The sequence below is a fragment of the Balaenoptera musculus genome, chromosome 2 (genome assembly GCF_009873245.2).
Source record: "Balaenoptera musculus isolate JJ_BM4_2016_0621 chromosome 2, mBalMus1.pri.v3, whole genome shotgun sequence".
Lineage (NCBI taxonomy): Eukaryota > Metazoa > Chordata > Mammalia > Artiodactyla > Balaenopteridae > Balaenoptera > Balaenoptera musculus.
Genome location: NC_045786.1, coordinates 171151198 through 171178860, shown reverse-complemented (window position 1 = coordinate 171178860; position 27663 = coordinate 171151198). Strand labels below are relative to the sequence as shown.

Here is a 27663-nt window from a genome sequence, read left to right as displayed (position 1 = left end):
TTAAAATATCCATGCATTGCTTTAATCACAAGTCACTGTAATTGAGTGCAAAATAAAGGAAACTTGAGTTGCTTTATTTAACTTCCAATTTCTGGGAGGCTCAAGAATTATAATTATTCTGGACAACAAAAGGAAATAAGACTGTGCTTACAGATCTTTTTCTGCCATATTCTTTCTGTAGGATTGCTATTTTATTGTTGCCCTTTCTGTTACACGGGATGTACACATCAGGTGTTAAAAGGTACAATACATTCTACGACTGAGCACCACTTTCTGTAACTGAACAGGCAAAGAAATTACACTGAACATCAGCATCTGGCAGTATTTTTCGGAAAAAAAAAGTGACTAAAATGGGTTTAAATTGATTAACACTATTAAATCACATCTAATATTTTGATACTACATGATTCAATACAGCTATACGATACAATTATACAAAATGTGTTAACATCAAAGAATACAACCAAAATTAAGATAGCAAACAAAACCTATATAACTTTTTTTTTTACAGGAAAATACTTTTGAAGTATGCATGTAACTGCCCATTCTTTTAAAGAAAATCTACTGCAAGCAAAGTTATCAACCTCCAGAAAAATCACACATAGCATTACTAAGCATATCCCCAAAAAGTGTACAATATGCACACTTGGAAAATACAAAATTAAAAAAATTGTAAGCAACAGGTGAGCTTCATATTTATAAGAGTGTGAAAAGAAGTCCCATTTTTAGCACTGTTGTATAAAGAATTGTCTTTTGATGCGAAGTTCATGAATTGTCCTCCTGTTGGGACCACACTTTACAAAAACACCGTGTTTTTGAAACGAGATTACAGAGCAAGATAGAGCATCTTAGCAATGTCATCTTATTAAAGTTTTTTTTTTTTAATTTTTACTACTTTATCAAAACATGTCCCTTGGGTATGTAGGATTCATTTTTAAAATTCTTTTCTAGAAACAATATACAAAGGAGAGGCATATTTATTCCCAATCACACTCCTGGAAGATGCTTCCCGAGGCTGAGAAGGGTCTTCTCTCTCTTCTTCTCACTGGTTGTTTTTGGCCTTAGCATGTGTTAAGATGTGAGATTTCAGGTTAGTCGACTGAGCAAACTTCTTATTACAACCGTCGAAGGGGCACACATAGGGCCTGTCTCCGGTATGGATTCGCACATGTGTGCGCAAATTGAAGTCCAGTGAAAAGCGTTTCCCGCAGCCTTCGAACGTGCACTGTCGAGGAGAGACCAGAGACAACCCACTCAGACTCCAACCAGGCCCGGGAGGGGGCAGCGCACTGCTGGGGGGAGAGCAGCCTACCTCTTCTACCTCACTCGGCTCCTCCCTGCCCCTCCTTGCCCCTCCCTGCCCTGGGGGGAAGCTTTTGAGATACAGTCTAAATTAGGGGGCAGGGAGCTGTAACTCTGCCCGGACAACTCCTAGGACCCATGCATAGCCCTCATGAATTTTTTAAACACAAAGTAAGAGAAACATTCAGCAAAACAGCAAGGATCTTCCTAAATCTCATGTTAGGGTCCTAACATTTGTGTAAATATTTCAAATAATAAGAGACAAATGGTTAGGAAGGTTTCTGGTGTCAAGTATCAAAAAGAACCATGTTAGATTTACCAGCTGCCCTGCTAATTCGTTCACTTGTTCATGGGCTTCTAAAAACAAGGCAAAATACTATTTTCACAGTTACTCTCCTACAGCAAAAATTTTAGAAGTTCCCTGTCAATTAGCAGTTCAATATACTATAAAAAATAAGTTAAGCACAGCAAGTAAACTGCTTTAATCCCACAGTGAACGCATGAGAACTTCTGTTTTAGGCTTGCTCTCGAGCAATCCCGTGTTTCTCCTGACGTCAAGTACACTCCAGGAACACCTCGACACATCCCGTCTCTGGTACCACACAGATCACACACGGCGGAGTCGAGAGCTGGGGCAGCCCCCCGAGTGAGTCACCAGGACCCCACTGTGGCCTCTCTGGGCGGCGTCTCTCCAGCACTGCTGCCGCCCTGCCTACACCTGCGGGGACAGTGGAGGGAGGAGGGGCTGGCTCTACCTGAAAGGGCTTCTCTCCAGTATGAACCAGTTGGTGTCGTTTTAGTTTTGAGCTCTCAACAAAAGCTTTGCCACACTCTGCACAGACGTGGACTCTGGGGCCGTGGGTGTGCAGATGTTTCCTCATGGCAGAGTTATCCCTGAACATCTTTGTGCAGCCCTTCGAACAGAGAGAGAAGCTTAGTGGTTCACACTGCAAACTGTTACAAACGATTCTACCGCTTAACAGCCTTCACTGACACAATAAAACGACCCTCCCAACCTCCCCACATACATTTTACTTCATGTTACAGTAGAAATATTGAATTATTTACGACAAAAAAAACCCCAAAAACAAAAAAACAGCTGAAAAAGGCCTTAACATGTAATGCAAACTTCTGTTTTACAGTGAGGAAACTGAGGCTTAGAGATGTCTTTAAGTAGACTTGCCCAAGGTCACGCTACTAGTAGGAGCCAGGCTGGGAGTAGAACCCGACACCCTGGCTGCCGGCTACGCCCCCAGATGAAGTAACAGAAGCCCTGAGAGAAACGGAGTTAAGATGACGGCCGTCCACCACTACCTTTGGTGGGCCCCGTATTCTGTGCTGCAAGAATGGGCTGTCATTCTCCATCGCCTACTGTTCCCTCTTCTCTCTTTGCCTCTTTCCCCTTCTTGACAGAGAAAGAAGCAAGAGGGTCTCCAAGGAATGGCAACTACAGAAGAAATTTATTTTGTGAGACACTAGGAAAAGAAGCAGGTAAACTGATACCAGAGCAGGGGGGGGAAGGCAGATGGGTAGGCAGTGCTCGGGAGAAGCATGTCCTGCACCATTTCTTCTGCAGTTGTTGCCCAATAATGGAGTGAATGGGGAAATGACCAGACAGCAGGACAGAAGGACAGCACGAGTCAACACTGCACAGCTTCACAGGCAAGGGGGGCGGGGGGGGGGGGGAAGGGGACGGGGCGCCACAGTTTTTTCACCTTGACCCCTAGGCTGAGTTTCCATTCAGAAAATGGAATTGGAAAAAAAAAAAAATCTTATTGGAAAAGAAGTACAGAGAGAAGCTAGAGAGAAGATGAGCACTTAAGGCCTAACTGTTTTCAAATGCTTATTAGTATTTGGCCTCAACAGAAATGCTTTTACATATCAAAATTTCCAGAGCAAGAACATTAAAAAAAGAGACAGAAAGAATTTGTGGGTGCACAGTCATCAGAGGTGAGACCACGAAAGTAAATTTATCCTTCTCCAACTGTTGTTGTTGTTTTTTTAAATTTTTTATTCCATTCAAAATCTCTCCCCTCCTGTTTTTCTGTACCACCTACTTGATACTTTATTTTCACCTCCAATTAAGTTTAAAACAGACCCAATCAATATCTCAAAGTACTTTTTAGGCTATCATTAAAGACTAATAAATAGCCACATTTGAAAACAATTAAGTACTCCCTAGGAACACACAATTAACAGGGTAAATTAAAATTGTGAAGGAAATGATGAAGTCTTATTAGGGTCACTTCAGCAACATCCCAAATGATTTCCAAATTTCCATAAGGAGCCCACAGTCCCATAAAAGTCCATGGGTGAGACACAACCCAATGCCTTAAGATTGACTTGTTAACAATCCAAAAAGAATAAAATCCTAACAGAGTATATTCAGTACACAGTGATAATAAAAACACTGGCACCCTACAGTAACCCCATTTAATAGTATTTAAATTTAAGTGGCCTTTATGGAACAACAAAACTTACATCACAAAATACAGTCTCTTGAATTTAGAAACCAGATTATAGCTCCTCACTGAATCTCAATTATGAAGATGGAAATAAAAAGTGCGATTTCTTATAAGCTCTCTAAAACTTCCTTCACAGTAATGAACACTTTCCCCCTAGCATTACTTACTTTATGAGGGCAAGCTATTGTTCTTGGAGCATCATCTTCTTTAATTTTTCTTGGCTTCATTCTTACCAAACGGGGGGGAAAAAAAGAGAGAGAGATTTGTAGGAATGGGTAGACTCATCTGGCATAAATCATATAGTCCCTAAAATGCTTTCCCTATAGGTACAAAAACTAAGATTACGACATGCTTCCGTGAAGGGGAAGGGATGAGAAAACTCACATTCTCCGAGGACCTGCGACTGCGAAGAAGCACTCTTCCACCTACAGGTACGTATGCTCAAGCACAAGCACGACCGAGTAGCTGCCTACGGCCTCGCAGCTAATAAGCTGGTGCAGCTTAGGATGGCACTGTGAGCTGTGTGATTTAAGTATCTGCTCTTTTTCCCAAACTCTTTAAAAAATAAAAAAGACCAACAGCCCCAAAATCATAGATGAAACTCCTAGTGGGAACAAAGTGAGGTAAGCAAAGTGAGGTATCCAAAAGCAGCTGCTGTGATAATAAGGGTGCTTTAGAAAAGGAAGATATGGGAGGGTCTTAAAACTATACATCCTATACAACTGCTTAAAAAAGGGGGGGTTGTCCATCTTATACTGACAGAAATGATCTTTAAAATAGACTATTTTTTAAAAAGGGTACAGAAAAGTCCTTTTAAAAAGAGAATTATTTATATACATATACGTATAATAGCTCAAGGAAACACAGCAAACTGTGAGCATTGGTTACTCTTGGGAGGAGCCCCTAGGGACTGGCGGGAACACCCCCCCAAACCTTTTCACACTGTTTAATTTTTATCATACTATTAGTTTTGGTGTTGGTGGTGATGGGAGGGAGATTATAGTTTGGACCACTTGGGCGGTCAGGGAGAGCCCTGCTTGTGGAGTTACTACCCAGAGCTTGCTTATTTGGTAACTTACCTACCTGCTATTTTCACTGAACCAACCTTTGGTCTTTTGTCAAAACTTTCTCTCCAAAACTACCTAAAGATCTGTGTGTGGTAGAGGGTGAGAAATTAAGAGTTCCTAGAAAAACTAGAAAAAAAGATTTAAAATCTCTGAAACCGATGTCCTTGTCCCTAGTTTTGCCATCTCACTCTCCTGTATGAGGACGCATATTTAATACACAACTAAGCCGATGCTCCCTGAGAGTAGGCTAATTCACCACCACTCTTTTACTGTGAAAGATCGCTGCTGTCATCTTTAAGGGAGCCAAGGCCCTAACAGTATCATCCTTCTTCACTCTTGGTCTGAGAAAAGGATTCCCTGACGCTCCTTACTTTATAAAACCTGAACTCATGAAATCACCTCCTTAAACTTTCCACGCCCTGGATGAGCAGACGTGAAACAATTCATCTGGTAGCTATAACTTATCTCTAAGGAGTTTGTTCAAGACAGTAGAAATTTCCTACTTGGAATTCTAAGAGAACGTTTTCAGTCTGGTATCCTCCCCAGTCCAACCCGGTAGATACTTGTTCTTTCTTGTACTTGGAAGATTACCACATCAGTTAGCAAACATTTTCTAAGTGCCTGCTGTGTACAGGGCTCTGAACTAGCCTATGTTACCTTAAATACAGTTTGGGTCTGAGTTCACAAAACCAGGTACAACAAAAATTTGGTGCCACTGCGCCACCTGGAGGTTATAATAACAGAGTCTGAAAAATAATAGTGATTCATACGACAGGGTTCTACTCCAATCAAATGTTAATAATAAGAACTGTATATTAAGAACCAAGCTTCAATCTTCCCAATTAAGATGTTTACTCTTTGATGATTCCACTCAAATGCTGTCTTGGCTGTGAAGATAACTACATGATTGTCTTTGTCCAAATTCATAGAATGGTACTAACCTAAAAGAGGGTGAATTTTACTGTATGCAAATTATCTCAAAAACAAAAAACTCTGACTTTAAAAACACATTCACTGGGTTGACAAATACGTCATACTGACAACCTTTCCCCTTTTCCACCCACCTTAGGGCTCGAACATGGGGACAATGGCAGTGAAATGCCTATGCCCGTAGGATAGGTGTGGCCCAGTTACCTACGAGGGTCCCCAGACCTCACAAATTTTCTTAAATTCATTCCTAGGAACTTAAATTTTTTTTATCATGGAAAATTTCAAATATACACAAAAGTAAAGAGAACAGTCCTATGTGCCATTCACCCAACTCTTGATTTATTTTTTGAATGTTATTAAGTGGTATTTCTTCTTAAAATGTCGTTTTTAAAATGTGTGCTAATATTTAGCAATATAATTAATTTTAGAATGAGAGTTTAAAACGCATCTGGGCAAACACCCTTGGACTCAAGGAGGAAGTGGAGGTATTTAATTGCAGCCACTCTTAAGCTCCTGAGCAAATCACTCTTCTTCACTTCAGAGTGGCAAGTGAGGCAGTATATGCAGGTACCTTTTACATTATATTCGAATGCAAACACTAAAAAGGTCATTTTCCAAACAAGCGTGCCTAGATTGAAAGTGTTCTGTTTTGTGAGTAAAGACTAAAAATCTTTGTGGCAACAATTGGTACATAAACCTACAAAATAAAAAATATATATATATTTGAAATCCTAAAAAAGAGAGTAATTTTTTAAAAAGACTAAAATTATATCCTACTACTTAGAATACCTTCTTGACCCACCCAAACTAGTCAGTCACAAGTAACCAAGATATGTTTCTCACTGACGGAGAAACGTACAAAGCTCCTGGACCTGGAGACGGTGACAAACAAGAGCATTAGCATCATGAACGAGGCGGAGTGGGATGTGTGACTGGGTGCTGGCTTCAACCAGCTGCACGACCTTGAGCAAATCACTTAACTTCTCAGCCTCAGTTTCTTATTCTGTAAAAAGGTATTAATGCTACCTATTTAGAGCTGTGAAAATTAAGAGATGATGTGCGTTAAGCTCTTGAGAAATGACGGCTATTATTACCGCCAACCTGTGCTAAATGCGCCTAGGCAAAAACTGAGTTCATTCCTTACAAAAATGCCAGTTGTATTTAACAACCCAGAAGGTACTGGTGGCTCCAAACCACCACTGTCAACTAAAGGACTGAGAGACTGAGAAAGAACAGCACAGGTAAAGTGGAAAGGCCCCCTCCATGTATTAGAAATTATATGGAGGGGCCAGGTAGGCAACAAAAGTTTCCTGTTCAATTAAAAATAGAGACTATGTGCCCTGTGACGTGACTGCTGATTTTACACTCTGCCATTCTGCATACATTGTAAAGGCTGGACACCAGTACCACAAGCTGCAGGAATTTCCTGGACAATTTTCAGCAGGGCATTATGTAAACCAGAAGTTCTGACTAAGTTAAATCTGTAAATGTCCCAGAAGCCAAGATGAAACATTTCTGAAGAAGTGATTCTTGAATGAAAATAAGCAGCTTAGCTGACTCCAGACTGGAACCAGCTGTGCTGACGGGACAGAAGGCCCTGTGTAACAGCGCTACCGTCTGCAAGCACCGTTCACCTCCCTTCTTTGTGTCGCCTAAGACAAACGCAAACGAGCCCAAGTTTGTTCAACGGGTTCTCTCTTAGTGTACGTTCACGTGGTGTTGAGGGGTTTTACGGCATTTCAGCTCCACCATCACACTTCATCTTTATATCAAACCAGTGAAAAAGTCTCAGGGTGGGTAGTGAACCACAACAAACCACCACCAACTTGGGACTGACCTAACCACTTGTTATTCTCATCTTCCTGCACAGAAGGTTTCCAAAGGGCTAAGTTTAGTTAATGAAAAATGCACACAATTTAATCAGGGAACAGAATTCTCCAGGTCCCACCCACTGACCAATTTTTGAAGTATTTACTAAAAAGACATTTCAAGAAAGAACAAAATCACCATAGTCCCACCTCCGCAATACCGTGACTTTCAAATAAGTCATCATTTCTTATACTTGTTCACACACACTAAGTGATTTACTAAGTGGTCTAGGCTCAGTACAGCAGGAACCTGAACATTCTTTGGTCAGTTCCAAGTCCAGTCCAGAATCCTACCACCCCAGTATATGGAGGGGCGGGGAAAGCAACTAACATGCCACCTTAAGCCGAGAACTGAGTCACAGGGTGGGGATGGATGAAAAGAGGAGGCCAGGAGAACAAGTTCTGTGCATTATTATAAGCCAAGAAGATAAGATATGGCCCCCAACAGTTTGAAACTTGGCGCTTCTTTGTCAACAGCTTTGAGACCCAGTCACCATTCTGGGGTCTCTGGAAAGTCCTATTCACAGCTGTTACATTGTCAGAATGTGAAGCCCTAACAGAATAGGGCATTCCGGGCTCAACTATTTCTCACCACCACTGCCCAATTAGAGAGATTTATTTGGTTTTACATCATCTTTTCAAGAGATACTATGGAAAATGGGGACGAGAATGAGCCCAACCTCACAACTGCCCAAATCCTGTACCTTTACTTTGTACATGTTGTCAAGGGGAGCAAGATTACATTCTATTCTGTATACAAAATGAAATCTTTAACAGGCTGATTATAAAAGAAAATAACACACACTATATTCAGGTAATTACATAAGTAATGCTTACTAAAGAATTTGACTGTGTGCTAGGATCATATTTCATGCTCTCCAAGTCCAATACAGTAGAGCTTCAGTTACCAAGGAGAGAATTTTCCTAGAGTCAAGTCAAATGAGTGTTCTCTCTTTAAATATTGTTAAAATTATGCCCCATTTTTAGGCCATGGTTTTCTTAACCCTGCCACCCTTGTCACGGAGTTTCTGACTATCTTCTCTTCTTTAGAAGACTCTTTCCCATACTACCAAGATCTTCTAGCTTCTTGCTCATTCTATCCACTACTGAATGAAATGGACTTTTCTTGAAGAAATTCTTACAACCCACTGACTTCCTATTCTAAACTGAACAAGTTTTCCAGCCTGTTGCACAGCAGTCTTCTTGATTTTCTGTTCACTGTATTCTTTAGGAAGTCTTCCCTTTGATGTTCATCCTCATTGTACTGGAGCACACCCTCAAGTAACCTCTTCAGAAAGGAGGCATGCAACATAAAATGAATCCTTAGGTGTCTAAAATTGCCATTGTTTTGCCCTTGTGTTGGACTGATAGCTTTGCTGGATCAAGAATTCTATGTTTACAATAATTTTCCTCAGAAATCTCAGAACATTGCTCCTTTGTCTTCTAACTATCTATTGCTGTTGAAGAAAATTCTCATTCAGGTTTAATTATCATCCTTTTGTAGACCTATCTTTTCTCTCCGGAAGCTTTTAGCAACATGTGCCTGAGTTTAGAGCTGAAACATCCTGGAGTTTCTGTTCAGAGAACTGGGGACAAGCTTTAAGATTGCTGACCCAATTCTCCAGCAAGGGGAACCACGCTAAGGGCCACCAACACCTCATCACTTCTACTGCCCACTACCCATGGGCCCCACCTCTCGGCAAAACCTTGCCTCAGCCCTCTGCTCCTCCACCAGAATTACTTCACAATATATTATTTAGAGAAATACTTATTCTTCCCTCTCTTGGCCCTTCTGGAAACTCTACTGGCTCTTGGAATGCTGTACTTACCTTTTTCTTTTCTCTTCTTTTCCTTTTTCGCCGCACCCCACGGCATGTGGGATCTTATTAGCTCCCTAACCAGGGAGGTGCAGTGGAACCCGTGCCCCCTGCGGTGCAAGCACGGAGTCTTAACCACTACACTGCCAGGGGAAGTCCCCTGTACTTACTTTCTTGAGTCTTCTACCTGTCTGAATGATCCTTTGGCTCTGTCACTGGTTCTGAATACAAGGGCCTTCCCAAGACTTTACTCTTTTCTCTCCAAAACCTCCTACTGCCCCCGCCAAGAGCTTATTTACAGAACACTCTCACGCTCTTAGCCACTCCCCATCAGATGGCTCTGGCCCTAACTTACTTCCTGAATCCACCTCAAGTCCAGCACGGATGTCTCTTCAGCATCTAAAACCAAACACTGCATACTCTGAACCCCAAACCAGCACCCTCTCCCAATTTCCCTGTCACCTATGGAGCAAAGCTTTTAATGTGCCTTTAAAAAAAATTAATGTGCATTTGCCCCTCCCTGTAGACATACAGCCAACCTGTCTCTGTCTTCCACTGTCTCCTGTCATCTCTGTCACATTTACTCACATTTACATAGTCTGACCGCCACCCGCCACAATTCTGGCTCAGGCCTTCATGAGCTCTTGTTCAACTGGTTTCTCCCACTTCCTGGGTGTCCCTGCACCCATCCAGCCTGGATACAGCTGAAAAGTAATTCTCTCAAATTAAATCTCTGATCATACAACCCCTTCTCTACTGCTCAAAAAAACCTTCACCAGCTGTCTACTACATACTAAAGAGCTCGTATCTTGGCCCAGTATTCACAGGCTCTAATGATCTGGTTTACGTTTACCTAAACCCAGTCATTTCCTTGTAAGCACCCTAATTCACAGCCAAACTTGACTACTTCTGTTTTCTGAATATATACTGGATAGTGAGTATGTATTCTGTGTTCATGTTGTTCTGGCATGGAGGCCCCACCATGAAAACCCCATCCACCGTCAGAACTCCATGTTCTTCAAGGCCCAAATCAAACGCTGCCCCCACCACAAAGCTCTCCTTGATTCCCGTGTTCCACCTCTCTATCCCTGGAATAGCAGCCCATACCCCAATACATCTGAGTACCATAAGGAAGATGTGACTAACTTTAGGAACACATGACAACATTAATAAACACAGGTATATTTGGCTCAATCTGTCCAAAAACTCTTGACCTCACTGCTAACTATGTATCCTACAGATTCCATTTTTATTTGTACTTTTGGTGGGGAGGGGAGCAGGGCAGTTAATATTTAATTCACATATCTGTATTTAAAATACAAACAGCAATAAAAGCTGGAACACGGTGTCATTAACAAAAGGATAGGGCCTTCAGTTTTTTAAAGCCATGATAAATCAGAAATAAATTAATGTTTATATTCCCTATAACTACAGTTTCACTGGAAAGGAGAAAAGGGTACAGATCCTTTTATCGAAGCACAATGGTATTCTTATACCCACATGACATGTGGAGAAACTGAGGTTCCAAATGGCCAGAGGCCGCCCAGCTTGTTTTTGGCGGGCTGGGAGAAACCAGGACACCCCAGGGTCTCCAGCTCTTCCCTACTCTGCTCTCAAGAGACGGGGTGGGGGGTGGGGGTGGGTGGGAAAGGTGCTCCACTCTGTCAGACAGGACAGGAGAGCACAAAGATTTCTTTCTTACTGATTCTGTCTTTGCCTCCATTTCCTGGGCTGTTCCAGGTTCCATTCAACCTCAAGTAGGGAAAAGGAGTATACTTCCTACTCTAGATTTTATTAGTTCATTTCATTTTATTTAAAATTTTACATCTGTGTGGGTTTTCTCACGTCCTTATAAAAACTGCCAAACTATACTAGAAAATAATGTAAAAAGGGGCCAAGGTTTCTATAGGAATCTGGCTGGTTTCAGGCAAAACAAATAAACAACCACTGGGTTCAGACCTTCCTTCCTGCTCCTCACCTTGGATAGTCGGGCACAGGGTCCTGGCCCTAAATATTTGATCTCTTCCTGTCATGCCAGCTTAAATCAACAAAACACCGGGAGCCTAACTGATGACATGCTGAAATCGGAACTGATGAAGCCCTTTCCAGCGGTCAGCTGTACAAATCCAGTACAGACCCAGGCCTCCAGCAGCTTCAGACCAGGACAATACACGCAAATTTAAAATGTATACAAAGAGGCCAGGAGGCAGTGTAAAGATCCATTTCCAAACAAATTATGTGCAATTTTATTTATTCACAGCAACATCAATTACAGAATGAAAGAGTAGGTATTTGCTTCATCTTATTCAAATCTAAAATGTTGCCACTTACATTCATAGCATAGTTACTACTGAAAATAAAAACCAACTGCTTTTGTTTTCAGAAGCTTCCCTAGAGCAAGAATACAAACCACTATTGTAACTTAGGCACCAAAAAACACAGCTGGCAACACTCAAGTACTTTCTTTAACTAAAAGAAAGGAAAAGTTCTTATAACTTACCTAGCAAATTCTGCTAGTTGTTTGGGATCTGAGAGATCAATGCCAGGTATCCCTCCAGGAGGAAGTTTCTTTCCTGTCATATACTCTGAATAATCGGGAGGTGAGTTCTCTCCAATGATCTGTTCTTCAACCACCGTCTCATGGTCAATATCTTTTTTTTCATCTGAAAAACATCATAAGATGGATCGTCTTAGCTGAGTAAAGAAGTATATGTAAGCAAACACATTTTTAAAACTATAAAAAACGCTTTCGGGCTTCCCTGGTGGCGCAGTGGTTGAGAATCTGCCTGCCAATGCAGGGGACACGGGTTCGAGCCCTGGTCTGGGAAGATCCCACATGCCACAGAGCAACTGGGCCCGTGTGAGCCACAATTACTGAGCCTGCACGTCTGGAGCCTGTGCTCCGCAACAGAGAGGCCGCGATGGTGAGAGGCCCGTGCACCGCGATGAAGAGTGGTCCCCACTTGCCGCAACTAGAGAAAGCCCTCGCACAGAAACGAAGACTCAACACGGTCATAAATAAATAAATAAATAAATAAAAGAACGTGAATTTCTTTAAAAAAAAAAAAAACGCTTTCCTTAGCAGCTTCTTAAACGGGGGATTTACAGCCGTTACCTCTTACCCAACCAGTCTTTCTCCTCAATCTCTTAAAACCCTGTTTCTGCTTGAAGGTCACCAAAATCCTCAATGCCAAAGTCAACAACCTTTCCCTCAGTGTTCCTTCTTAGCCTAGTGAGAAGCGTTGGCCATTACTGTCCTCAGCACCCACTTTTCCGGGTTCTACGCCCACTTCTCTAACCGGCGGCTTATCTTCGGCTTCCTTGCTTCTCCTCCTACCACTTCTCAGAGTTCTGCTTTCTGTCCGCCACACACACTTCCTGTTAACCACCAACTCTGCAACGCTGACTCAGGTCTGATTTTCTAGCCTTCACCTCTTAGCTAGCCTCTTGCCTACCGCTCCAGCCTCCTCATTCTTCACTCTTCTCCCCTCACTCTTAGCTCCAGCTATATTGGCCTTTTAAGTTCCTCCAATGTACCATGGCCCATCCACCCTAACCTCATGGCCTTTACCTGTGCAATTTTTATTGACTACAATGTGTACTCATAGCTGTGTGATTTCTGTCACCCACTCCCACTAGACTGTAAACTCCACGAGGACAGGGATATTTGTCCGTTTTCATCCCCATGTATCCCTAGAGCCTTGCTCTGAGCCGGCATGTAGGTTGGTCCTCAATAAATATGGGTTCAGGGACTTCCCTGGTGGTCCAGTGGTAAAGAATCCACTTTCCAATGCAGGGGACATGGGTTCAATCCCTGGTTGGGGAACTAAGATCCCACATGCCTCGGGGCAACTGAGCCCACGGACCTCTCAACTACTGACCTTGTGTGCCTCAATGAGAGAGCCCGTGTGCCACAACTAGAGAGAGAAAATCCGCACGCCACAACTAGAGAAGCCCCCGCGTGGCGGCAGAAGATCCCACATGCCTCAACAAAGACCCCGCGTGCCACAACTGAGACCCGACGCAGCCAAAGAAATAAAGAAAAATACATAAATAAATAAATTAAAAATGTATTCAAAGAATGTAGGAGAGCTCTACTTATATGTTCTAATACCATCACAAATCCAACAGGTTAAAAAAAAAAAAAAAAGAAAAAAAAAGGAATACTGACCCCCACAATGAGTCCCCTATATTCTAGACACCAAATCCTACTGACCATTCTGGGTCCTAATGCTGTCTGGTCTCATTTTACCATATCTAGTATTTTATTTCTCCTTTGTACATGCCCTCTATATTCCAACCAGCCTGTTTTTCACACAGGTTAATTCAGAAGTGCTTGGCAGGAAATATTCAGTAAGAATAAGGAGTTTCTCCCTTTCCTCTTTCTCATCACCTCTCTCCAAACCCAGCCTACCCTCTGGAGTCTAGCTCAAATTCTCTAAGGGCTGGCTGATTTCATCGCTCCAACCTCAGATTCTTACCTTTGAATTCCTGGATTATTTCTGAATAATAACATTGATGAACTCTAAATCATGCTGTTTTGAACTTCTGTTGGCCTTGTCTCTCAAACTAGAGTGAAGCGCCCAGAGACCAAAACCAACCAGTCTTCTACTACTTTGGTGACTAAAGCAGAAAATAGAATGCTTCAAAACTCTCAATAGAATGCTTCAAAACTCTCAATGCTAACTGAAAATTTCTGCTTCTCCATCAAATTGCTTCACAATGCAAAGCACAGACTACAACAGTTTTAAACTTTAAATGCTTCTCCTTTCCCACCGCTCTTCACTTTAGGGAACATTATAGGTCATTACAAGGAACCACAGAATATAATAGCAGCTGACATGTTATATTGAATGTTTCTGGGAAGGCACTATTTTAATCACTGCACATATTACCCTATGAAGTGGGCAAATTAGCAAGTTCATTTTACAGAAGAGAAAGCAGAGACACAGAGAGGTTAAGTAACTTGCTCAGGGTTAACCAGTTAGTGAGTAACAGGGGTGAACTCTAAGACCTGCGCGCTTTACTGTTAGGCTCAGCGGCCTCTTGTTTGGAACTAGAAAGAACCTGATAATATAACCCAGGTTACCCATTTACATATGAAGAAGCCTAAGAAAACCCAGCTGGATGCATTACTAAAAAAGAACAGGAAATGTGGTTATCGATCACAAGTTACAAAGCTGGGACTCCGCACTGTGACCAGGTTCTCTCATTTCTTTTCTCAGGGCTGTGATAATTCCTTTACCCTCTGATCGCTCCAGCCTAGGCACAACTACTACCACATCAACTTTCTAGTGGTATCGAAATAAACTGGTGGGTAGGGGGGCTATTTTTCTTCACTGAAACGATTTTTCTTCTCACAGTGAAGAGACATTCTTGTTTGTATCTTTCTAATAAATACAAGAATGATGGCAAGGTTGAGAATCACTGCTGCTCTGAGCAAGCCACTGATAAGGATGATGTCTCAAGTGTGCTGGGGCAGAAAGGAAGCTGAACTCTTGGCATAAAGGAATCACAGGCTCAACCATTCCTTGTATTAGTTCAACACGTAATACTGAGGGCCTCCTGTGAGCCTGGCACTGTTCTAGGCAGCAGAAACAAAACCAGGTCTCTGCCCTCATGGGACTTACATTCTGGCGAGGGAAGCTGTCTCAGTCGGTTCCGGCTGCTATAGCAAAAATACTCTAGACTGGGTGGCCTAAACAGAAATGGATTCCTTACAGTTCGGGAGATCAAGGTGCCAGCCCGTTGAATCCCTTCTTCCTGGCTCCCAGACATCAGATGTCTTCTTGTTGTATCCTTACATACACACCATTTCTCATCACATTACATAATTTCTGTCTCTTATTATAAGAGCACTAACCCCATCCATGAGGGCTTTATAACCTAATAACTTTCCAAAGGCCCCACCCTCCAAATACCATTGCATCAGGGATTAGGGCTTCAACATATGAATTTTGGGGTGACACAAACTGAAGTCGAATGAGGAAATACTTCTTGAGGATCAGTTCTTAGTTCCAACATTCAAGAATATAAAGTACCGGGCTTCCCTGGTGGCGCAGTGGTTAGGAATCCGCCTGCCAATGCAGGGGACACCGGTTCGAGCCCTGGTCTGGGAAGATCCCACATGCCGTGGAGCAACTAGGCCCGTGAGCCACAACTACTGAGCCTGCGCGTCTGGAGCCTGTGCTCCGCAACAGGAGAGACCGCGACAGTGAGAGGCCTGCGCACCGTGATGAAGAGTGGCCCCCGCTCGCCGCAACTAGAGAAAGCCCTCGCACAGAAACGAAGACCCAACACAGCCAAAAATAAATAAATAAATAAATAAATTTATATATATACAAAAAAAGAATATAAAGTACCCAGAAAACAATCAAATGATTAAGAATTAGAATACATGGGACTTCCCTGGTGGCACAGTGGTTAAGAACCCGCCTGCCAATGCAGGGGACAAGGGTTCAAAGCCCTGGTCCGGGAAGATCCCACATGCCATGGAGCAAATAAGCCCACGTGCCACAACTACAGAAGCCCGCGCGCCTAGAGCCCGTGCTCCGCAACAAGAGAAGCCACCGCAATAAGAAGCCCGTGCACCGCACTGAAGAGCAGCCCCCGCTCGCTGTAACTAGAGAAAGCCCACGTGCAGCAATGAATACCCAACGCAGCCAAGAATAAATAAATAAAATAAATAAATTTATTTAAAAAACAAAACAAAACAAAACAGGTTAGATTCAAGTTTTATTGTGGAGGAGGAATGAACATGGCTCGGTGATGAATCAGACCGGTGGGGGTGTGGAAGAGGGATGTCAAGTATGCCATCTCAGTTTCTTGTTTGTGTTTCGTGGAGGACAGTGGTGTCATTAGCTAAGATGGAAAATGGGGGAAGAGACAATCTGCAGGAGAGGATCTGGAATCCCACTTTGGTTTGGTTCCACTAGCTAACTGTGCGACACCTAGTGGGCAGACCTCAAGGAGGTAAAAAATAGCTACGTACTGGGGATAAGAAGAAATTAGCTTGGAGAGAAATATAATGGGAATCACTGGCATACAAACTGCATTTAAAGCTGCAGAAATATATCTTATCTATAAAAAAAATATAGAAAGAGAAAAGGCTCAGAACCAAAAGCTGTGTAATTCCAATATTGAGAATGAGGACTTTGCAAAGGAGACTGAAGAGATATGTTCAGATGGAGAGAGAAAACCACCTTTGTCTAATGAGAATCTTAATCAGTGACACACCAAGTGAAAGTGGCACACAGTGAAAGCAATCTGTCCTGAAGTACACACAGTAAGTGCATGATCTGTACATCGTTTTAAAAACCGTAATTAAACTGATTAAACGTCAGTCTGCTTTTGATTATCACTATATACTTGCACTTCAAAAACAATGTCAATGATATTCTTTCCTTAAAAAAAAAACAAAACAAAAAAAACTTCTGTTGGTCTAAGTTCTAAATAATTGCTGTGGTTACTGTATGCTTTCATAATATATACTTAAAACTTCATATTATCATCACATTTCTTACTTATTCCTTAACAAACACTGTATTTCATGGAAGTTAATTTGGAGAACTCCTTGAAGACCAGTGCACAGAAACTGTAAAACAGAGGGTTGTTAACTATTCAACAGCAAAATTTAAGAAAATAAACTATTTATATATATAGGGGAAAAAAATCACATTTCAAAGAAGACTACTAGAGAAATGACAAAAGATGCTAGGATCTATTGCCAGAAGAAATCAAAGATGTCTGCCTCATTTCCACCAAGAACTGGACACATATTAAAGCAACAGATCAAATTATGTCACTGTTTATAATTTGGCCATTTTATCTGATTTTTGCAAAGAAAATCTTCAGAAGTTTTTGCCAAATAGAAATTTATGATGCACTAAAAGACAAATACTGCATTTACAGACCATATGTACATAAGCTTCCCTCTTTGCTCAAAAAATGTAAGTGAGAAGTATTAATTCATTTTTTCTTTTTGTACAATTTTATTTTAAAATGTTTTACTATTATAATATGTATTCAAATACAGATTTTCACTGCCCGCGGCGGCCATTATTACGTCCCTTCCATTTCAGAACTGCTACTGAGATAGACTTCGCTGTATGGAGGAGGACGAAGGTGTTAACTGATCAGCTCTGATTACCAATCTTCTTATATGTGTTACTGAGTTCTAGTGACTGGCAATGGAGTAATTATCAAATACACATCAAGGGACTTCCCTGGTGGCGCAGTGGTTAAGAATCCGCCTGCCAACGCAGGGGACACGGGTTCGAGCCCTGGTCTGGGAAGATCCCACATGCTGCGTAGCAACTAAGCTCGTGCGCCACAACTACTGAGCCTGCGCTCTAGAGCCCTCGAGCCACAACTACTGAAGCCCGAGCGCCTAGAGCCCATGTTCCACAACAAAAGAAGCCACGGCAATGAGAAGCCCGCGCATGGCAACAAAGAGTAGCCCCCCGCTCACCGCAACTAGACAAAGCCCGCGGGCAGCAACGAAGACCCCAACGCAGCCAAAAATAAATAAAATAAAATAAATTAAAAACAAACAAACAAATACACATCAAAGTAAAGCATGTTCATGAAACAAAGTATCTAAATTTGCTTTAAAATCTGTTTTGTATATTCTCCTCTGGAGTTTTCCTTGAGGGTAGGACTTAATTATCTCATTGTTTCAAGGGGACAGGGTTAATCCACATTAGAAGTGTCACCAAAATCAGTTTCTATAGACCTGAAACTAACATAACATAGTAAATCCACTAAACTCCAAAACAAACAAAAAAATCGGTTTCTATAATCAACGTGACTTAAACTTATAATTGTGATTATACAACGCAACTGGGCAGAGCAAATGAAAATGAAATCTCAGAATTCCTGTTTGGAAAAAGCTGAGAAAACAAGTCATTGATTCAAAGAAGTAGGGTGGTAGGAAAAATGTAATATTGAGAAAACTTCTAGTCAAAAGTGTGGATTAGATGATTCCCATGCTCACTAACACTACGGCTAGAGGCAAATGACCTACAACAACCAGGCCTAAGATGGAAGGTGTTGGAAAAACAAACTCTAGCCAATATCATCCAGGAATGGGGTGGCACACTTTGAATTGTTTCCGCAGGGCAATCTATTCATTCACATTTTAAAAACATTCTTTTTTCTGTACATGGACCTATTCAAAAGGTTAAAAAGGTACATAAATAAGTTCCTGTCTCTTAGCTATTCAGTTTCTAAGTTACCAAAGCTATAGCCACTCTCAGTCGTTTGAGAGGCAAAGCAAAGAGACTCAAACCATTTACAGTCAAAAAGAAATGACTAAGGAACTAAATGTAAAGGCTGGGCGCACTCTACAGGCCTAGAAAACAGGTTCAAAAGTGGAGCTTCACGTGCCCTCCATGCTCCCACCAAACTGGTTTGCTTGCAGTGTTATTCAATGTCTGATAAAAGGTATGTGAACAAACACAACGCTCCTTCCCTTCTTGCCCACCTCTCATCCCCCATCTGGGCTTTCCAAAGCCCAGATCAAGATCTCTTTCCTTCAAGAGGCCTCTCATTGCTATCACTGAGCCTTCTTTGGTTTCCTTATTTATTAAAGGGTAGACCACCTATCATATATAAGGCTGAAACAAGGTAACACATTAAATGGGAACCATGGTGTCTGGAAAAGAGGTGTGCAAAAACACCTTTATTCCAAAAAACAAACAAACGAAAAACCTTTATTCCACTTTGCCCTCCCTCCTGGGCCTAAGGGGAAGAGTAGGTCCTATGCTTATGGTTTTTAAAGAATGTTAAACTTTTAAAAACTATAGTAAGCAAGTAAAGAATCACCTTCAATTAGGTTACATTTAAGTCTTTTGGCTGCTCCGAGACACTACATGAAATCTGACACTATACTAGCTGGAATCTGTGCATTGCTATCACTCAGTGGGCCCCTTCATATAGAAAACAGTTTATTTCAGAATTCAGTCCTAAGAAAAGTTTGATTCCCTCAGAAGTTTTTCTATCTTAGAATCAGCTAACAGTAGTATAGTTTCCTTATTTATCTTGATTGCCAGGAAGCTCATTAGGGTTGACCCTAATGCTTCCTTTTTTTCTGTGATCCTGATTTTCACCAATTTACATATTACTTTACCTACTTCCCTATTTATTTATTTATTTATTTGTGGGTTGGCTAGATTTTGTTTCTCCACACCTTCCATCTTAGGCCATTAACTTTGGTCTGACCATTCTAGGTAACTTTTGACCAAAATGACATTATCTACTCACCACCGCCATCAAGCCAAACCTTCACCGAAATGGGGGAGAGCTAATACTTGAGATTCATTGCTAAGCAACAAAAAATCAGACATAGGCTGTTTCCACTTTTCCCCACTAGCAGAGACCTTAGGCAGGGATACTATCATTTACTGAGTACCTGTTTCATGCCAGCAACTGTCACATTCCTCAATTCAAACAAAACCTTTATGGTATTAACCTCAAGTTTTTGGTTGAAGAAATCAAGCCTCAGAAATGCCAAGTAGTGGGACTTCCCTGGTGGTCCAGTGGTTAAGACTCCGCGCTTCCACTGCAGGGGGTGCGGGTTCGACCTCTGGTGGGGAAATAAGATCCCACATGCTGCATGGCGTGGCCGGGGCGGGGGAGAAATGCCAAGTAGTGTATCTAAAGAGGCACAGTAAGTGGTAGATCCAGGACTTGAATCTAGAACTGACTAAAGTCCATGCTTTTTCTAAAAAAGGAATGCTTCTCTACCCTCTCCTCACACTTACTACTCCTTTTCTGAAAGGAGTAATAGGTAAGAGTGGTATTTTGGACTCTAGGCTAGGATCTGCCTTATAGCACAATTCCATGTACTCATTCACTCAGTTATTTACTGAGAATCTTCTATGTGCCTTGTACCACCGTTAAGGCTGCAGGGTTACAGCCCAGGACTTACACTCTAGAGGAAGTAGACAAGCAGCAAGTTAAAAGATAAAAGCAAGACAATTTCAGGCGGTGCTACAAAGAAAATAAAACAGGGTTGAGAGAGAATGATGGCAAGGGGGGTGCTAATTTGAAAGGATGAAAGGGTAGGCCTCTGAGAGCTGAGACTTGAAAAACAGATGGCACTAAGAAGGTGAACATCTGGGGTCAGAGCACTGGAAGCAGAGGTAAGAGTAAGTGCAAAGCAACAAGTTCAAGAAACTGAAAGAAGGCTGGGAAGGTTGGAGCATAATGGGAGCATAGGGACAAGGAAGGAAGTCAGGAAGGAAAGCAGGGGCCAAATCATGTGTGGCCTGGCAGGTTACGAGAAGTTTGGATTTTACTGAATGCAATAGTATGTCTCTGGGATGATGATGATGGTGATGTGTGTGTGGAGATATAAAACATAAAATGTACCATTCTAATAACCATTTTTAAATTTACAGTTCAGTGGTTATCAAGTATATCCACACTGTTGTGCTTGAGGGATTTTTAGGCAAGGGAGTGAATTCACATAATTTAAGCCTTAGACTCTAATTCAGAAAGGAATAGTGTGTGTGTGATCCAGTCAGATCCCCAGAAGTAAAATCCAGCAGTCTGTATTCAGTCCTTGTCAAGAATCTATAAAAACGTAGTTAGTATAATAACCATATGTATTACTACAAATTACAAGTGAGTTATCAACAAAATAAAAAATTAAAAACCAACTCTCAATTTGGAGTCATGGCAGCAGCTTCTATTTTTTTTGGGTGCTTAAAATCTAGAAGACAAAAAGGGGAAAGAAGGGAGCAGAGTTGAGAACTGGAAAAGGAGAAAGACACTTCGGAGTGTTTTTAAGAGTGTGATACTCTGAGACGCTAGAAATTCTACCTGAAGTTTACGGCTCTCCTAGGAGAGGAGACAGGGTCCGGACACCACAGAACAGCCCCTAGCACAACAGTGCCTCTTTCCCTGCCCCTCAGCTCTTATATTTGAGGGGAATAACTTACGCAAGAAAGAAAAGAGCCCATCACAACCATTTACATTAGTTTAATGTTTATTCATATCTGAAACCACACTGTAAGATTAAAGTAACTGAATAGTTACTATGAATTTTACTCAAGAGAGTTCCTATTATCTCACCAGATCATGTTAAAATTGGGTAGTTTTCTTTAAGAAATTGAGTGTACTGCTTCCTTTTGTCACATAAGAATTCAGAAAGGAGTAGAATTTCTTTGCTGTAAAGGAAATGAAAAATGCCTTTTGGGGTCCCCCTACTCCAACAAGTCATTTTACAAAGATCCCAAGGTCAGAAGTTAAGATATGCCAAGGTCAGATCTCTGGTCAGTGCCCTCTAAAGGGAAATTTGATGCTGCTACTAATAAGATTCCCAGAAACCACTGGGCTTGCTGTTACTGATAATTAATCACAAAGCTAAACAGAATGGGAGCTACTAACACAAGACACCTAGGACTAGGAAATGGCTCCTCTCCTGACCTGTGAAGTCCACCATAAATAGGAAGGCACAACCTTACACAACAGAGTCAACTAACTTCCAAGAGCTGCCCACATCTTCCTAAGAGTCTGCTAACAGTAATGACATGAATGTTTTCTTCAACATCCAGGTAGTGTTTCTGATGCCACATTTTGAAAATACAATGTTTGTGTGTTTATCCAATAATACGATAGGACACAACTCACTGGTAAATGTTCAGATTTAAAAACTGTAAAAAGTTTTCACTTTTGTTCACTCTTCCCATGGGAAGTAGTGAGAGCAGTTTATAAATTGGTCACCTAGAAATAGAAGGTCATGAGATGACAAAAGAACGTAGATCTTAGGAAATGTTCGTTCTTGATAATTGTTTTTGCTACTAACCTGTTGTGGGCCCTGAATTTCCCAGCCTTAAAACAAACTGATCAGACTTCCCTGGTGGCGCAGTGGTTTACAATCCGCCTGCCAATGCAGGGGACACAGGTTCAATCCCTGGTCAGGGAAGATCCCACATGCCGCGGAGCAACTAGGCCCGTGCGCCACAACTACTGAGCCTGCGTACCACAACTACTGAAGCCCGAGCGTCTAGAGCCCATGCTCCGCAACAAGAAAAGCCACCGCGATGAGAAGCCCGCGCTCACTGCAACTAGAGAAAGCCCGCGCGCAGCAATGAAGACCCAACGCAGCCAAAATAATTTTTTAAATAAATAAAACTGATCTTACTAAAGCAGGCATCAAAACAAATAGAAAGGCTTTTTGTAAATATCAACCCAGGAGTCTGGCATACTTTAAAAAATTATTATTCATTCTCTTCCAAAAGCCTAAAATGCTAGTTGTAGGTAGGTCAGGAGCCGTGGCCTCTTCTGACACGGATTTTTCTTTTCCTACTGGGGGAGACAGCTGTTGACTGGAGGTGGTGGGGAGGGAGGGTTAATAATCGGGAGACGCAACCTGACAGCACCGAGGCTTATCAGTAAGCCAGGCTTCCAGAGCTACCAGGTTAGGCATTGGGCTCTATGACTTAGGCTGCCCTTTGTAGGTCATGGGGTTGACATGATTACTTTGGAGGGTTTCTTGGGCTTGGCTCCATGGGAATTTACATTTATGGCATCTCTCCTTAGTGATAAAGAGCATGGTAAAAAAGGCAAAATAGCGAATGGAATGGTTAGGATTAGTAATTTTTGGCAAACCTGAACTTTCTGAATATATAAAAGTGACAAAAAATTTAATACTTTGTGACTTTCTTTCAATTTGCTGATTCTAATGTCAATGGTTTTCTGCTCTGAGATGTTTTACTCGATCTAGCACAAAGCACTTCTATATTTGGTCTAACCGAAGATAGTTAAAATACCAACAGCCTCGAGTGAAGGTCACAAATTCTAACTACCTGAAACCTCAAGATTTGAAAGCCTTCTTAGGTTTCTCTCAAAACTAAATGTTTTAAATACTCAGCTCTTATTGTTAGCTTTCCTACTCGACCCAGTGATTTAGTTAAGTGGTTTAGTTTTTAATAAGTTCTACAAATGAGGATGTCGCTCCCAAATTATAGTGATGAACATCTAGGGAAAAAAAAAATACATAATACTATGCCCTATATCTGGCAACAATGAAATGTTCATTAATTACATGCCAGGGAAAAAAAGCAAAAACAAACATGGGCCTTAAAGCAAAGGATTAAAACTATTCAAAACACAGTTAAACCGTGATTAAATATTAAAACATATTCAGCCTTAACTAGACCTTACTTTTCTCATCTGCAAAAATAAGCAGCTCCTGCTGTTTTAGCTCTACAATGGCATATTACTCAGCCGTAAAAAGGAAAGAAGCACATTCTACAACTTGGATGAAATCTTGAAAACAGACTAAGCCAGACACAAAAGGCAACATATTATATGATTCCATGCAAACAAAATGTCCAGAACAGGCAAATCCAGGGAAAAAGTAAGATTAGTGGTTGCCAAGGGCTTGGGGGGGTGGGGGTGGGGAATAACAGTTATGGGGTTTCTTTCTGGGATGATAAAAATGTTCTGGCATTAGATAGTGGTGATGATTGCACCAACTGCTGAATACAGTAAAAACAACCGAACTGTGCACGTGGGAATGATGTCAATAAAAAGAAAAGAAAAAAAGCAGATCTCTAGGGACTCTTTCAGATCTGTAACTACTCTACTACAGAACTACTAGATTCCCTTTCTGCTGTTCCATTCAAAAGATACCAACCATACATGCCAGACAAGTAACTCTTTAAAGAAATGGACATTAAAATACCCCTAAACTGTACAACCCTGTAGCAACCACTTGCAGAGAGAAAATAATGACTTTTAAGCTAACCTGATATGTACCACTTCAAGTAAAGCCTACATCACCAAGTTTTCTGAGTATGGAGAAGTGGGTTAACAATTTGGTAAGCTCAAATGCAGAATATATAAAATACCCTGGTTTTCTTAATTACTATAAAGCCAACATGACCATACCGTGAGAAAAAGTAAATATAGCTTTATGTGGTTAATGTATCTTTACCCAAGTATCTAATTTCAAACGATATCCCGAATTCAGCAAACTCATCAATAACCAACACCCCTCCCTTATTCCATTCCGATTAATAATGGGAAAACATGGCTTTTAGTTCCAACACGATCACTGTGCAATCACTCTGCGCTACCAGAATGCATACAGAAGGGATCTTTTGATAACCTTTTAAGTACTCAAGTATATGTTTCATTGAAACCTATAGCCCCTGCTAAACTCAAAGTACTGGCAGTTCTACCAGGCCCTCCGAAATCCAGAACAGCAGCGCTGTTAGCACTTGCTATTACATTTTGACAGAACCTCCGCTCCTTCGCTCAGTCCTGAGTCACAGATCCATCCAGCTTTAGTTACCTCCGCCTGGGGCTTTCGGTCGATACGATACAACCAGACCAGCTTCTCAGTCCAGACTTTTCGCCTATTTCATTCGTTCCTGAGAATGTTAACAACGCTTCAATACTCAACGTTCACCACATTTTGAGGCCCCATCCAATTGTGAGAATTTATTAGACAGCGCTGGAGTAACTATGGCGTAAAGTATTCTACCACTTAAATCTAATTATCACAGCTACTAGGTTAACTAGTTACCGCAGGATTATTCTCAGTCTATTTACTATTCCAACAATTTAACAAGATAGCCTGTGGATAAGATAATAGGATAACGACTTGAAAACACCAGTTACGAAGTAAAAACAGAAAGATTTACATATGCAGATAAGGCTCTTCTGCCCCAGATATTTTTTCTGGCCCTCGTTCAAAGCAGTACTAAAACAGTAGAAAGACCCTTTCCAGAATCCTTCTTTTCACGGGAAAAATAAGGAGTTTTCTATCAAGTAAAAAGCATCTGGCAACTTTACTTGATCAATTTAGTGGCGAACGTTCCTAGCTGTGTAACTAACCAGCCTTCCTGGAAAAAGCCAAATACTTAAGAAAGGAAAGAAAACTCCCCCAAACGCCCAGGACTGAGAGCAATCTGCAAAAACCCGCGGCCCCTCTCACTAGGCGCCGCGGGGGGAGCAGAGGCGAGGCCCTCGCCGCAGCGCGGTGACAGGCCCCGCCGACGCCGAGCCCGCACACACGCGAGCTCGACGTGCCGCCCAAGTCCCGCCCCGCCGAGGCGAGGCGAGGCGAGGCGAGCGCGGGGAGCGCGGCCGCGGGCAGGATCCGGCCTGCGCGCGGGGCGGGCGAAAGGAGGGCCGGGCGGGCGCCCCCGCCCCCCTCGGAAGGCGCCTCCCGGGAGTAGTTGAGGCTCCGGGAAGGGGCGGGGGCGGAGCCGGGGCAGCGACGCCCCCCAGAGGAAGGCCGGGGAAAGACGGCGGCCAGGGCGCGAGGTCCAGGCCGCGCAGCCCCGCCAACGCCCTCCCGCGCCCCCGGGCCTCGCGGGGAGACGGCCTCGAGGCCGGCCGGCCGGATTCCGCGGACAACGGGCCCCGGGCCGACTGTTGGCCGAGCACGCCCCGCCCCTCCCCGCCCCGCCCGAGGAAACTACGCCATTGCGGCCTAGCGGGCGGCGCCGCGCCTCCGCCGCCATCTTCGCCGCGCCGCCGCCCGCCGCCCCCGCCGCGGCCCGCCATCTTTTGGGGCCGCCATACTTGCCCCGCGAAGAAGATGGCGGCGCCCATCACACACATAAAACATGGCTTCCCTTCAAAACAAAAACATTCTGGGGGCCGGCGCGCGCCGGCGCTCACCTGAGGACCACATGGTGACCGAGAACTCGCCCTCCAGGGTCTTGATCTGCACCTGCTTCTGCTCCCACTTCTTGTTGCCCGCGTCCGCGCCGCCCGCCGCCCCGGCCCCGCCGCCGAGGTAGCCCTTCTTGCCGCTCTTCTTGCCGCCGCCCTTCTTGACGCGGCCGCCGCCCGACGACGACGAGCCGCCGCCGCCGCTCTTGCCCGCCGCCGCCACGGTGACCAGCGTCTGCTCAATGTAATCGTCGTCGCCGCCGGCCGGCGCGGGCACAGGGATGAGGATCTGGTCCTCGAAGCCGTCCTCGGCGCGCAGCCCGTCCGAGTCGTCGCCGCCCACCACCTCCTCGCGCGTCTGCACCAGGATCACCTCCTGGTGGTGGTGCACCTGGGTCGGGTCGTCGGTGACGAGCGGCTGCAGCGCGATCATGGGCGGGTGGTGATGGTGGTGGTGGTGGTGGTGGTGGCTGCCCGCGTGCCCGTGGCCGCCCCCGCCGCCGTGGTCGCCGCCGCCACCGTCCTCGTCGTCGTCGTCCTCCTCCTCCTCCTCGCCCACCACCGTGGTCTCGATGGTCTCCACCGGGATGGTCTCCACCTCGATCTCGTGCAGCTCCACGATCTCGGCCGGCATCTCCGAGCCGTCCGTGGCGATGTAGAGGGTGTCGCCCGAGGCCATGACTGAGGGCTCGGCCGCCACGGCCGCGGCGGCCTCAGCTCCGGGGCTGCGGGCAGGCGGGCGAGGAGGCAGCCGGCCGTGGGGAAGGAAGGCAGAGGGAGGAAGGCGGCGGGCGGGCGGGGGGAGAGGGGGCGGGCGGCGGGGGGAAGGGGCGGGCGCGGCGGCGGCGGCGGCGGGCTTCCCCGCCTCCTCGCCTCGGTGCGCCCCGCGCTCGCTCGGCCGCTGCTCGCCCCGGCGCCCCGCCGCGCCTCGGCCGCCCGCTTTGGCCGCGCCTCCTCCCGCCCTCCGGGCCGGCGCTCCGCTTTCCCCTTCCTCCTGCGCCTCCGCCTCCTTCCACACAAATACCAACTCCTCACCCCGAGCCCAGATCTCGCCGCCGCCGCCGCCGCCACACTCCGCTCAGGCTCGGCCTCGCGAGACTTCCGTGCAGCCTCGGCCCGCCCCGCCTCGCTCCTACTTGCCTGCTCGCCCTCTCGCTCCTCCTCCTCTGCCAATCGATCTGCCCGTTCGCCGCCGCGGCCCCGCCCACTCAACCCGGGCTCCTCCCGGATTGGGGCCGCGGGGACGGCCTCCGCGCGCGCTGGCTGCCGCTGCGCGTGACGTCAGCGCGCCGCAGCCGCCGCAGCCGCCGCGAGTCGCGCGGCCCCCGCCCTTCGCGGTGCCACAGCTGCGGAGCCCGCCGCCCCGGGCCCGGGCCGCACTCGGGAGCGGGGCGTCGACGCTGCAGCCGCCGCCTTGGAGCCGGTGAGCCGTCCGCGCGGCCCCCGGCGCCGCGGGGGAGGGGGCCTGCGGGGCAGGGCGGGGCCGACCGAACGCAGGGTCCCGGCCGGTGGGCGGCCCGGGGGCCGCGAGGGGGAGCGGGCGGCGCGCGCGGGGCGGTCCCGGCGCCCCAATAAA

General features: G+C 44.4%; 1 protein-coding gene across 1 annotated transcript; it reads right to left on the bottom strand.

The window, feature by feature from the left end:
- Positions 1-27369, bottom strand: YY1 (YY1 transcription factor). The gene is made up of 5 exons (XM_036841522.1): positions 26094-27369; positions 11950-12112; positions 3935-3995; positions 2058-2216; positions 1-1225 (listed from the first exon to the last, which is right to left on the bottom strand). Exons 1-5 carry the CDS (start codon positions 26764-26766, stop codon positions 1043-1045), a joined length of 1239 nt encoding a protein of 412 aa, XP_036697417.1. The 5' UTR covers positions 26767-27369; the 3' UTR covers positions 1-1042.
- Between the last annotated feature and the right edge of the window lie 294 nt (positions 27370-27663).